We start from the raw sequence: 14,002 nt of genomic DNA, 5'->3' as shown, positions 1-14,002 counted from the left end.
AGAAAAGAACATGCCCCAAACTAACAGCAATACAGAACTGTTTCCAAACTTTTCCTCAAGAACAGGTGTATCTACATCTGATGAGTTAATTACCTGCTTCCAGGCAGGAAGGATACATTTAATTTTAGGATACCCAGTCCAGGAAGCTATGATGTGATTCTTGTCAGAAATTCTTTGAGGCCCAACTCTGCAATCTCACATTGGAGCAGTCTTGAGACATTCCAGAGCCTTTAGTTCTCATTTTAGGCCCACGATCTCTCTCACCAAGACACGTCTTTTTTCACAGGCAGGCCCCTGCCACTTGAACGTGCTGTGCGATGTATCTGGGAAAGGCCCCATCACTGCCTGTGACTTTGACCTCCGCAGCCTGCAGCCTGACTTGCGGCTGAAAAACCTCGTGCAACAAGTGAGTGCCGAGGACTTTGAGAAGCAGAATGAGGAGGCCCGGAGGACCAATCGGCAGGCCGAGCTCTTTGCCCTTTACCCATCAGTGGATGAGGTGGGTGTGACCATCTTTATCCTGGAGAATTTCAATGAAGACACAGGGAGCCTCCAGGACAATATTATTGTTTGTCATTACTGTACAGTAATGTCAGGATGCTTACTTGTGTGATTTCTGGGCTGTTCTTTTCACTAAGGCAAGCCTGTGTAACAGCAGAGCAAATTATTGATCAATCATACAGACGAGGTTCCTTGATAACAACTAGGATTTTCATAGCGCTTTACAAAACACTTTCACTGATACTGTCTCATTTAATCCTCAAAACATTCCAAGGGTCTACATGCAGTCAGCCCACTCAGCCAGTCAAACCATTGAGTTACTTGAAGGTGTGTTTTGCGGCTAATCTATCAATACATGTATTACTTAATCCTTGATGCTCGTTAGTGCTTTGTTAAGATTTTTTGGTTTTTGTTGGATGGTCTCTGTGAACAACCAGAGAGACCTGCTTTGAAAGCATTCCAGTCGAAAATAATCATAGCCGAGTTCCCAATGCATAGAACACCCAGATCTTGATTGTCTACTCTGTATAGTGGAGCTGACCTGAAACAACTCGATTTAGGCTTTGCCTGTGGTCGCTCCTGGGGGCACTTTGGATGGGATGGCAGATGACCGTTATTCAGGCCTGTTCAGGCTCCTTTATAAGAGGCTCATAGTCTCCCGTTCTGCATGTCAGAATATCTTCATTTCTGCGTCTTGCCAGAAACAGATTACCACAATATATCTTTGCTGTCCAAATTGTATTAAAAGCTGAGTTGCAAGAAATAAGATTTAGGGAAATTTTGCATAAAAGATGTGCCATCCTTCCATGCCTCTATGTATTTGAAATGGGATCTTTGGATCAATCAAAACCATCAGGGAGCCTCACACCTTGTGAATCCCCCACCCCTGTGAATTGTTTGCTTATTTGCCCTTCGATGAGCTTACTAGTGGTCAGCAAAAAAAGACAATAAGGGAAACAGCAGTTATTTGATATGATATGTCCACTGTGCAAATATTATTGAGGGTATTGACCTACTCATCATGCAGCACCTGACTCAAAGAGGATCTAAAAAAAATGATCCCTCAAGCCTTCAGACAAAGAAGAATTATGCTCCCACTGAGAAAACGTGTATGCTTAGAGATTGTCACATCTTGTAATCAGCTCCACAGAATTCGTTACTTGGAGTCAAATTTCTGTTCACCTCTACTAAATCTGGTGGCTTACTTATTGGTGTCCTGAATTTACTTCAGCTTTCTTTTTTTCTCATCCTTATTTTCCAACCACCTCGGTTTTCTCGTCTATTTATTTTATTTGCAATGGCCTCAAATCCTTTTTTTTAATTGTCAGGGGCCTCGAATCCTCTTCTGAATGAGGCAGATTAAAAATAAATATGAATTATGTGGGCAGTGTTATCATCTCCATCTTCAGATTACAAAGTAAGAATCAGAGAGGTTAAATAACTTGTTCAAGATACAGCAGGTAGATTGAATTATAGAATGGGGAATCCAAACCCATTAACTCCAAATTTTATGTTTAACTGTTTGTTTATCTATATATGGCTACCTGGTATATTAGCACACCTAATGGAAATCCAAAGATGACATAAACAATCACATCTTGTAACTTTTCAGTTTCCATCTACAGCTTTAAAACTTCTTACCACATTTGTCAAGAAATATTATATCTGACTGATATGACCTTCACTTGCGTTCCTCTTCCTCCCAGTTCCATGATGGAGGTGCCAAAAGGTAATAAAGACCCCAAATGGACACCAGTAGAGAGAAAACAGTTAAAGGGTGAGGAGAAGACTTCCAGTGAGACATCAGCTCATTAAAGTCTCCTTCATGAGATTAAATGGGAGGATATCCAGGCTTGATTACAAGGATGAATCATAGACTATTTTGAAGGAATTTTGTTTTATGGTCTTTAAACAATGCAGAAACTCAATTGAGACTAAAAGTTATGATCTAGCAGATGTCCTAATGGGGCCTGCCATACTAAGTGGAGAGGAATGCTTTGTGATTAGTGTATAGATTATTTGGAAATTGCTAAGTCTAAAATGTTAGAGGGCTTCTATACCAGCCCTTTAATGTGTTGGAGTTGTACACACAGAAATTGCATCTGTTCTTGTAACTTGTACTTTCTCCAGAGAAAGTCCTGTATAAAAAAGGGTAACTTTCTGGCCTACCATGAAATGATTACAAGTGCTGAATTTTTTGACACCACATTAGTGAAATTATTTTATATTATTATTACTTTATTTCCCAATGAAAAAAAGTTAGAAGAGAGGTGAACTCTTACATCCAAATTATGACTGAGTATACAGGGGAGGCAAAAGTAGAATTCAACCACCAAGCTTCTATGAGGTGAGTTTTTTCCCTGATTCACTCTGATTCTGTAAAAGGCATCCTATGTGTTGATCAATAAGAAGGGTGCCACTATACTCCGAATCGTAGAGGAGTTTGCATTGGACTCTTTTGGTTGCAAGTCATGGGACCCAACTAAAAACCAATTTTGGAAAAAAGGTAGTGACTTATTGGCTCACATAATGAAATCACAAGTAGGCAGATGTAGAGTTGGCCTCAGGATCCATTGGGTCAGCTGGTGGAAGAGCATCATCTCTCATATTATCCTTTTCTCTCTTAACAATCTCTCGCTCTCTCTCTCTCTCTCTCTCTCTGCCTTTCTCCCTCTCTCTCTTTCTCTCTCTCTCGTTGTAAATTTCTATCTATTTCCTCCCAGGAAGAGGAAAACAATGGGTATCCAGTACAACTTAACATTTCTTCTGCTTTATTGGCGATTCATTCTCATTTCAGATAACTGTAAAGGTGCAAGAAATTCATATAGATTAGAGTTAGGAAATGTATGAATATGTAGACTTTGTTTGGAACCTGAATTAACAAACTAACTGTAAAAAAAACTGAGACAGCTGGGGAAGTTTGGAACTGACTACGTATTTCGTGACAATAGGAAATTATTTTTAATTTTTAAAAAGTAATAATAGTATTATGGTACGTGTTCTTAAAAAGTCCTTATCTTTTAGAGATCTGTACTGAAATATTCACAGATGAAAATATATGATATGTGGGGCCTTGCTTCTAAGCTTCCAACACTGAATGGGGTAGTAAGGTAGTAAGAGGGAGTATAGATGAAACCAAGTTGCCCATGAGTCGAAATTGTTAAAGCTAGGTGATAGGTAAATGTGGTTTGTTACATTCTTCTCTCTACCTTTGTATATGTTTACAATTTTCCAAGTGGAAAGCTTTTTAAAAAGGATCCCAAAGTTCTGAATCCAGACCAAAGGGAGTCTTGGAAACCCATGAATGTCTTTACGGTGAGGTTGTTTTCCAATAAGGGGCCCCTTCCCTTTCAGATGTGTCTGTTCTGATCCCTACACTGAACTGAAGTCTCTCAACTTCAGCTCAGTGTAGGCATCAGAACAGAATTTTAAAATTCTTCTGGTTGCTGTGGGGTATTCGGGATATCATTTATAGCCCAGGAAAATACAATTAGACATGGCTCTATTCGTTGCACCCTTGTGAGCTGCAGACCACTCATCAGAGTTTGCATAGCTTACTACAAGAGCAAGAATTAAAGTTCTCAGGGAAACTGGCACTGTTGATCTTTGCATGCATGACTATACTTAAGATACTGTGATAGTTCACATTTGAATGTTAAAAGTTACAACAGGAACTTGATACTTCCCTTTAAGTCCCTTGGTCCCTATGTAGTAAAATAGACAGACGTACCTCTTAAATTTGTCATTACTAAGCTTCTCTATACTTAGAACTTTAGCAAGTTCTAGCTGGGCATGTCTATTTAGAACCTACAAATTCAACCCCAAATCTCTGTCATCTGTTTAAGAAAACAGTAAACCGAGAAAGACACTGTATTATAGTTTTAATGGTTTATAGCCTCAGGTGAACTGTTCTGACTCAGATCTCAAATCTGAAACTCACATATTTACTAGTAAAGCCTTTGGCAGGAGAAATATTCTGTGTCCTTAGAACCGGCCAAAAAAAAAAGTCAACAATAGGTATAAGATTTTGCATTGCCATCTGGTGGATGTTACTAAGCCATATCCATGTTCACATTTCCTTCCTTCCTCCCTCGGTCTCTTTGTCTTAAATGCTTGGCTTTCTGAAAGGAGAAAATGCTTGCTGTAAATGCTGACTTTGAAGCATAGGGGTTGGATAATAAACTGTCTTGCAAAAGTCAATGTGTTATTCTGCAATTAGAAATAAAGCAAATGCAAGCTGTCTTGCATGGTGGCTAGCAGCCTTCCCTTCCCCGAGTTAACTTCAACTGGAACTCTTCATGGGAATTCACTACTGATTTCTTTTACAATGTGATTAACAATAGGAGGATGCTGTGGAAATACGTCCGGTACCAGACTGTCCTAAGGAACATCTGGGCAACAGAATATTGGTCAAGTTGCTGACCCTGAAGTAAGTATGAGCAGACACTAATCACTACATTGAGGTCTCTCTTGCCTTTCAAATACAGACTGTGTCTTTACCCTCAGAGCTTGAATCGGGGAGGACCCCCAACACACTTTTAACAGTGCCCTGTGAGGTAGTAGAAAGAGCAGAGTTTGGAGTCAGCTAGTCCCAGATTCTAATCCTGCCAAGCCTTTGACAGTCATTCTTCTATGACAGGGAAGGCAAAACACTAAGGTTAGGCACATAGGTAATTAATTGAGTGAAGTGGCCTACATTAAGAAAAATAACAGTAAAAGCCACTGGCGTGCTGGAGTCCGCTCTAACTCCTGAGAGCTGATTGCATACTTCTCTTCCCAACTCTTTATTCAGTGAAGTCACGTTGGTAGCTTGAAATTGGCCATGGTGAAATGGTGGAAATATTTACAACACTGAACTCAGAAAATGCTACAAATTAGAGCCTTTTGTTTTTTTTTTAGAGGCTTGTTTGTTAAACATTTACCAGCATACCACTGTTAAAACACAATGAAAAATGCAACTAAAATTCATTCTCAGTGCCAGTGGACAATATAGAGTAGTGGGGACTGCAGCAAACTATCTCAACGGGGCACCCACTACTAGCTAGGGCCAATTCTTGCCATCCAAGTAAACAAGCCCATTTTGGTCAATTGTCTGATTTTTTTTTTTTAAGAGAAGCTAGAAATCCAGATTTTTCTGCATAATTTCCTGACTTCTTAAATATTTTCTCATTCTTAAGTACCACACATTTCAAAAAGAACATGTCTGAAATCTGGATTCATCTCATGGGCCGCATTTGCTTTAAAGCAATTGTTTCCATATTTTTTGATTGTATTTAGAAGTCACACATCCTCTGCATGTGTGTATTCATTTTGTACTTGTTTATTAAATATTATATATATTATAAAACATACATAAATGAGGCATTTTGAAGGATGAACTCAATAAATAAAAATAAATGATAGTATTTTCTTCCTGCATTTCAGTGGATTGCCTTGCCTACCCCCTGGAGTGCTTGCCTGCCTCCCTTTCCTCTTTGCAGACTGCTGCTTTAGAGAATTAGTTCTTCCACTTCTTCATAGGCTCTTTTGAAGATATTAAGTTGTGAACGCTCTACCAAGGCAAAAGTTCATAAGCATAACATTTTTTCATACCCTATTAGGAAGGTCATCCATCTCTTGACGTCAATTCATGGACCCCTTAGGCAGCACCTGGTTTGCAATTAGAGCCTTTGGATTCTGGATTCAAGACTATGTTTCAGCCCTGGGGACTTCTCTGGGATTCTGAGTTCTTGTAAATGAAGTAGTGAGACCAGATCTCAAAGTTCCTATGTGCCATAAATTTCTGATTCTGTTGCGGGGCCTCCCAAATTCTCTGCTCAGAACGCAAGCCAGCATGACTGCTTACACAGGTGTGGAGATCTCTTGATGTTGTAACACCCTCCTCAAGCCAGTTTTACCAGTAGGATGGGGGGAGGAGTTCGGACGTTTTGTCTTGTACACGGAGATGAGCAGCCAATAAGTGAGCTCTGTATCAAGCAACGGGTACAGAAAGGCAAACTCTAGCCCTTGCGAGCTGACCCGGAAGGGGGAACCTCCTAGCCCTTCAGCAGGAGGACTGAGTGGAAGTGGCTGATCGGTCCCCCTCTGCATTCATTGTTCAGGAAATCCACCCTATTGTCTGAGGCACTCACCCACCCACCACAGGAAGCTCATCCGATACAGCAACTATGCCCTTTGGGATTGGAGGAATTCTTCCCTGTGATGCATGACACCAAGTCTCCTAGATGTTTTCCGTAAATAAATGGTAGCTCTTCTCACAGGTGGGAACACATGGTCACTAAGATAGTCATGTAATATTATTAAAAAAACAAATTGAGTCACTTGGATTTCTCTTGATGAAAATTGTGAAGTGTAGTTTCTAGTTATTTTTCCCCCAAACTGCCAAAGCAGAAATTAAGTAGAATCGCAGTGTTTGCTCAACGTATACTTGACCTACTCCACCAGTATCTTAAATAGTATTCATACCAACATATGCCTGCAATAGGGGAGATGAACCAAAGAGATCATCCTGTCTTTCACTACTTTAAATAAACTGGATAAAAGAAAGCAAGTTCTTATAGGTAAACCTAGAATGTTTAAATATGAACAGTAAAAATTTAATGATAATGTTAAATTTTATTTGTGGTGAAATATGCATAATGTAAAATTTGCCATCACAACCATTTTGAGTGGTGTTTCAGTGGCATTAAGTACATTCACACTGTTGTACAACTATCACCACCATCCATCTCCAGAACTCTTTTCACCTTCCCAAATTGGAATTTTGTACCCACTAAACAATAATTCCCATTTCTCTCTCCCACCATTCCCTCATAAAAGTGGAATTATGTAATGCGTGTCCTTTTGTGACTGGTTTATTTCACTTATACAGTGTCTTCAACATTTTTCCATATGGTAGGATGTGTCAGAATTTCCTTTCTTTTCAAGACTGAATAATATGCCATTGTATGCATATACCACATTCTATTGATCCATTCATCCCTTGATGGACACCTGAGTTTGCTTCCACCTTTTGGCTACTGTGGATAATGGTGTTCTTGACATTGTTTATAAAGCATATTCACACACATTATCTTTCACAGTGCTTACAACAGTCCTAGGAAATGGGAAGAGCAGGTGTCCTTTCCTCATGTTACAGGTAAATAAATGCAACTGGGAAAAGTAAGTAACCTGATTAAGATCCCAGAGTTAGCAGGCAGCGGGAGAGGGAACAGAGCCCAGGTCTGTCTGACTCAGTGCCCTCCTTTGCTATCATGCCTTACTGCCTCATTTCCAAAAGTGCCATTTGACCGACTCACTCTTGTCTGTGGTTACCTCTGCCCAAATATTCTTCTTCAAAAGTCCTCTTTTTAGACAAAGCTATCCAATGATAAGGCCATCCTCTCACATAGGCCTTGAAACAAAATTTGACCTAATTTACCTGACTTCTGCAATAACGGTGATCCAGGGCCTGATTACTAGGGCTCTTAGCTGGCAGTATCATGGATTGTTAACCTGAGAAATTTGGAAGGTGAACATCTCTGCTCCATGTGCATCCTATAACGTGTGGCAGGATTATGCTTTGGGGATGCCCTCTCTTCAAACCCCCCATTTCTGGGGGAATTGGCAATTAGGGCCGTATTTCCAGCTCTCATTGGATCCACACACCTCAGTGTTTATCAGCAGTGCTCAATCCCCTCCCTCCACCTCGGGTCAGCAGCTACCCTGGCAGTGGAGTTAGGAAGGGCCAGATATTCACACACATCATAACCTAACCTAAAGAAAAGCAACTGAACTTTTTTTTTGTACTAGCTGAAAAGCCCCAGCCCTTAAAATTGAATAATAGAGCTTTCTAGTCTAGCAGTAATCTGTAAACTGTAAACAAGACCTTTAGCTAAGACAGAGACTCAATCCTCTGAAAACACAGCAGCTACAATGGTAAGAAGTGCCATACTGGATCAGACCAAGGATCTGTTCCACCCGCTCTCTATTGCAGGGTCACCAGCAAGCACTTTTGGGGAGAACGTACCATCCACCATGATCTCAAATGATTAGGAATTTTCCATGAACCTCCCATATTTCTCCATTAACATTCCAGTGTGATTCTCACATGCATAGAGCTACCCAAATACTTCTGAAAACAACTTACATTGTTAACCAGATTATATATCCAGGCACTTTCAGAAAATTCAGAATTATCTAAGTTGAAACTATATGTTTTTCTCTCTTTCTCTGACAGGTTTGAGATTGAAATTGAGCCTCTGTTTGCCAGCATTGCTCTCTATGATGTTAAAGAAAGGAAAAAGGTAAGACAGCAAAAAATAGCCCAACCCTGAGGACATTGCATGTTGTTCGTTGTCTTGGGGTTCATGTTTTTAAGTCTCACTTCTATGTAGGAAAACCACATCAGATTTGAAAGCAAATGACCTTTGATATGTCCAGTTCTGTTGCCTTTGCAGTTTTTAAAGAAGTGACCTGGGAATTTATGTTCTTTGAAGAACCTTTACGAGAAAGTCGACTGGAGGTGGTAGCCTGGCTGAGATAGAGAAGTGAAATAGTGACATATGGGGTTACACATAAAACAAAGCAATGTAAACATGGCTATAACAAGCCCAGTGCATGTAATGTTTCCTCAGTTTGGGAATTTTTTGCATTGTGAGACAGGTTTATCATGAATGGAAGGCATCTCGTGCAATGAAAGTCTGAATTTGCCATCAGGTAGAGACCTCACCAAGTATATTGTGCTTTTAATTGAAAAGATTTCTCCATGAATGTCTTAATGTTTTGTCGTTTTGTAACTCCTAGAGGAGGGCACAAATAGCAAAACCAGAGGAGACGTTTCTGCCCCTCTACCCATAACCATTCAGTAGCTAAGGAAGTGTGTATATTTTGAATAAAAATAATCACTAAGATTTGTATTGGTCAGGGTAGGTAACCTCCCACACACACATTCAGTGGTTTAAAGCTGAATGGTTTAATGGTTTAAGTGGTTTAAATGGTTTACAGTGGTTTAAAGCTCAGATTTGCACAGGCAGAATCACCCGGAGGGCTTGTTAAAAGAGATGGTGGGCCCACCCCCAGAGTTTCTGATTCAGTAAATCTGGGTGGGGCCTAAGAATTTGCATTTCGAACAGGTCCCCAGGTGATGCTGAAGCTGCTGGTCAGGGGACCACATATGGAGAACCCTTGGCTAGAAGAAGGAGAATTTTCTGCCTTTGTCTCTTTGTCCAGAGTAGGGAGGTGCAGGGTCAACAGTGGTCTCCTCCACTCAGGCATTCGGGAACCCAAGTGGCAGTGTCTCCTCCGTACATCTTCAGTATGTGCCCTCCCCAGTCACTCTTGTCACTGCCACTACGGCCCCCGGAAAAAGGGGAAAAGATGGTGGGGGTGTGGGGTGGTGTTGGAGCCTGGAAGTTAGACACATCATCACTTGTGCTCACAATTCACTGGAAAGAATCTAGTCACGTGCTCACTCCTAACTCTGCAGGGGAGGCTGGTAAATGTAGTCTCTGCCTGGGAGCCACTTCTTGGCTGTAAATCTATTAGTGGTGAAGGGGAAACCCAGCTCTACAGTGGTTCTTAAGTAACACCGCACCGCTGAGCTCAGGAGCATTCATCGTGACATGCTGTTGCTCGAAATCTGTAATGGATCCTCACTACCTGCAACATCGAAAGCAAACTCTTCAGCTTCCATGCCCGGCTTTCTTCAGGATGGCTCTCATCTGCTTTCTTTCCCTCGAGAGCCTAGGCAGAGTCAAGCCAGGCTCCTTGATGTTAACTAAAGTCACTCCCCGTGTTCCAGCCTCTGAGATACCTGTGCTGCACGCTCCCTGGTACACAGTCCCCCTCCAGCTCTGCTTGGCGGAACCTTCTTCCAAGGCCTGTCCATCCCACACGCCTCCCCCATGGAGAGCATTCCCCATCCCCCCCAACTGGATGTGACCTCTCACCCTCGGGAACTTCCACAGCGCTTTTTTGTATGAGTGTGGTCACTTATATTTTGCTCTTACTGTAGTTAGTATGCATTTGCCTTTTCCCTCATTCTCGATTGTAAACTAATTGAGAGCCAAAGTAATGCCTTGCTTTTCTTCAATGCAGTACCTAGCACATCACTGAAATTCAGGAGATACTGGTGGGTTAATACAAATTTTAATGTTTCAAAGAACATCTCTCAAATGACTCAGAAATACCTAGAGACTGACAAAATACGTATCAGATTTTCCAGCAGCCGCTAGTCATAAAACATGTCTACGGTTATACTTATTTGTTTGGTGAAACCTGGTGGGTTTTTCTTTTCCACTTTTTTTTTTTAACGTGTTTAGACCATGAGAACAATAGGTATAACTCATTTTTCATTTTGCCACTCATTTACAGATCTCAGAAAATTTTCACTGTGACCTGAACTCTGACCAATTCAAAGGATTTCTGCGTGCTCACACGCCCTCTGTTGCCACGTCCAGTCAGGCAAGATCTGCGGTATTCTCAGTCACCTATCCATCCTCGGACATCTACCTAGTAGTCAAGGTAGTTCAACACAATCTGATTGGCACAGTCTGATGTTCTCATTGTTGCATTACTCCCAGTGCATGTTTCGAGTGAAAGAGGTATCAGAAAATATTACATGTCCTCTGTGAGATTCGCTTTGTTTCCCTCTCAACTTTACTCCTTTTCCTTTATGAGCAAATTGTGTTGGGTACTAGAATGACTATGGGTTTTGGAGTCAAACGGTCCTAGGTTTGAGTCCTGGCTTTGCAACTTAGTAGCTATATGACTTTGGGCAATTACCTAACCTTTCTGAGACTTAGTTTCTTCATCTGTAAAGTGGAGATAATAACACCTCCCTCAATGAGTAGTTGTGATTACAGAATAAAGTCTGGCATGTATAGACACCCTTCCTTCTAACAAGGAAAACACCCTCAGCTATCCAGCTCTGGGATGCTGCTGTGGAGAAAAATCTCAGATAGAGTCTCCTAATCATGTTCACATTTTTCTAAAGACCCAGAGTTAAATGTCCGAAAATACAGGCTCTGACAGTTTGAGGTGTGGGTTATAGTGTCCAAGCTTCACTCTCCCTTTTCATCACCGTCTCACAGACTGAGTATGTCTAGTGAGAGTCAAAATCTGTGGGCAGTTCTAAGTGGAAAGACCTTTCATTCTAGATTGTACTCTTTGCTGATGTAAGAAAACCAGAGACTTTCTCTACACACCAAAATGGCCGGTTAGAAGTTAACAGCAAACATTGAGTATTTTATCTACTTTAAGCCAAATAATTAGTCTCATTGACTCTACCCTCAAATTAAAAAAAGTCCTGTTGTTTTAATTTCATGTACACCCAGCATTCTAGGATTGGGACATTTTCTAGTTAGCACAGTGTTTTATGTCCATAATCTCATTGATTCCCCCATGATCCCATGAGAGTAGCATACAGGTTCCAAAAACTTCAGGTGATGTGGAGGTCACTTAACAAGAGGCAGATGTCCTTCCATTCTAGCTCCTTTTACACCATTTTACAAAAATTCTGAAAGGTCATTATAGCTTGAAGGGAACTTATTGAAGTTTCTGGAAAACAGAGTTAAAATCCTATTGCTAAAAAGACACATCTCTTGTTGTCAAACTTAATGTGTGTCCTTTTCATTGCAATATTACTTAGACATACAGGAAAATTAGCTTAAAGTCTACTCTAGCAAACTGTAGCAGCTTGCAGTTACTTTTAAAATTCACTCCAGCCTGGGAAATCAAAGAAGCCAATACCAGTTCCATAGATCCAAATTTTATTTCCAATTCCAGTTCTCAGTGGATGACTTTATTTTGGGTAACCCATGGTAGTCTGCTAAATATCAGTGGTTACCTACGGGTGACTATTACTAAGTATATTCCAAAATTTTCAGATGTATAAATGCATTCATTTGGCAGTGATAAACATTCTCTAAATTGTCTGGATAGAGTTAAGAAATTTAAATCTACTCAGTAAGACAGTCCCTGGTTTGCTTCTGATTTGTTTTTCTTTATTGTAATACCACAGTTGTTGCTTCTTTCCCTCTAAATAGGGCTGAGGGTAGCCTCTTTACCTTAAAGAAATTCCCAGGCAATTCTGATATGCCCCTTTCCCCTGCCTGCCATGGTTACGAGGACTCAGGCGTTTCTTTTACGTATCAATGCTGAAGGACCACATAGTAGGCTCTCATAGCAGCCGGCAGCTCCTTCTCGCAAAGTACCTGAAGTTAGCCTTGTCCAACTCAGTGAAGGGAATCGTATCTGCTGATCTGGTCGAATCTGGATCCTCCTTCCAAATTCTGGAGATCCCTCTCCTGCGGGTTCCATGCTCTAGATGCAAAGTCATGGCATTCCCATTCTTTGCTTCCGGATTCTAATGAGAAGGTTCTTTATCTTGGTTCAAAGTTCATTTTAAAGGCCACATTTCTGTCCACTGACCTCATGGAAAAATTAGCTTCTTTCCAATTTTCTGTGTAAACTCCCGACCATCAATTTCAGGAGGATAGGGACCAGGCCTATCATGTTCACCACCTTGTCTCCCCAACAGTTACCCTACAGAAAGGACTCAACAAATGTTTTCTGAACAAATGAGTAGGTGAATGATCGCTGACTAACAGGAAAATGGGTTAGTCTCTACCTCGAGTGTTATGTGTCCATGGCCTCAACCTGGTGCATCTCTCAGGAGGATCAGCCTCATCTTCAGGCTATGGCAGTGGGAAGGGGTTTTTAAGTTCCTCTGTGAGACGAGAGACTTAATGCTTGCAGTCTCCTTGAGACAGATGTTCATTGAGCAGCCCCATGCCATTTCCTTTGAAACTCCATGAATCACCCTCCATCACTTGGGTATTTCTGATTTAAATACTTTGTGCCTAATTGATAGTGCCTGTTAAGAATGTGTGCCTTTTAGGATATGTTGACCCAAACTTCTTCTTCAAGGATTATCTCAACTACTAACACAGACTAATGGGACTAAATCCATTTGTTTTTCTCTTCCACATATAAGTTAAATTAAATTTTCTTTGAGCAGAGTGTTAGACAATTTTAAATTTCTGCTTTTTTTTCTCTTAAACATGGTGCCTAGATTTATGGCCAGCCAGGTCCTTCACTTGCAGCAAGATGGAAGACGATGCTTGACAGTAGTAATTCATATTACCAGCCAGTTAGCAAAGTGAAAAGCTGTACCATCCTACTGCTTTCAAGTTCCTTTCCAAGTCTGTTAAATCCAGAAAAGCAGCCCTAATAGGAAATACAGGGGAGACAATTACAGATAATTTATTCTGTTCATTTATTCATTTTGTGGAAGGTTTTAGTCCCCAACCTGACTTTCACAGAGGTCATATCTCTTTTTTTACGTTGTAAGCAATAATAAACAAAATGAGCTATTAACATCCTACATATGTCTCGTGGGTTTTGTATTAAAAAATAACTTTTATTGTATTTTTTATTGTAGGCATAATACATGTTTATTGTTTAAAAACAGAAAATACACGTAAGCAATAGGAAGAAAATAAAGACAGTACATAATCCC

General features: G+C 40.6%; 1 protein-coding gene across 5 annotated transcripts in view; it reads left to right on the top strand.

The window, feature by feature from the left end:
- The window catches only part of DOCK8 (dedicator of cytokinesis 8), a 224,196-nt gene that overhangs the window by 89,103 nt on the left and 121,091 nt on the right, over positions 1-14,002 (top strand). For 4 of the 5 annotated variants that reach the window (XM_089913260.1, XM_022573565.3, XM_089913261.1 and 1 more), the window contains 4 exons: positions 287-499; positions 4,845-4,930; positions 8,720-8,786; positions 10,855-11,004. In XM_089913260.1, coding sequence (XP_089769386.1) covers positions 287-499; positions 4,845-4,930; positions 8,720-8,786; positions 10,855-11,004 — 516 coding nt within the window. Of the gene's footprint in view, positions 1-286; positions 500-4,839; positions 4,931-7,583; positions 7,640-8,719; positions 8,787-10,854; positions 11,005-14,002 lie in introns of those variants that run through there. The other variant, XM_022573567.3, reaches the window with a different exon arrangement.

Source organism: Delphinapterus leucas, chromosome 6, assembly GCF_059928025.1.
Source record: "Delphinapterus leucas isolate spDelLeu-1000000601 "Yukka" chromosome 6, BTC_Dleu_Yukka2, whole genome shotgun sequence".
Classification (NCBI taxonomy): Eukaryota; Metazoa; Chordata; class Mammalia; order Artiodactyla; family Monodontidae; genus Delphinapterus; species Delphinapterus leucas.
The sequence above is the reverse complement of the archived record's forward strand: the minus strand, read 5'-3'. Positions and strand labels throughout refer to the sequence as shown.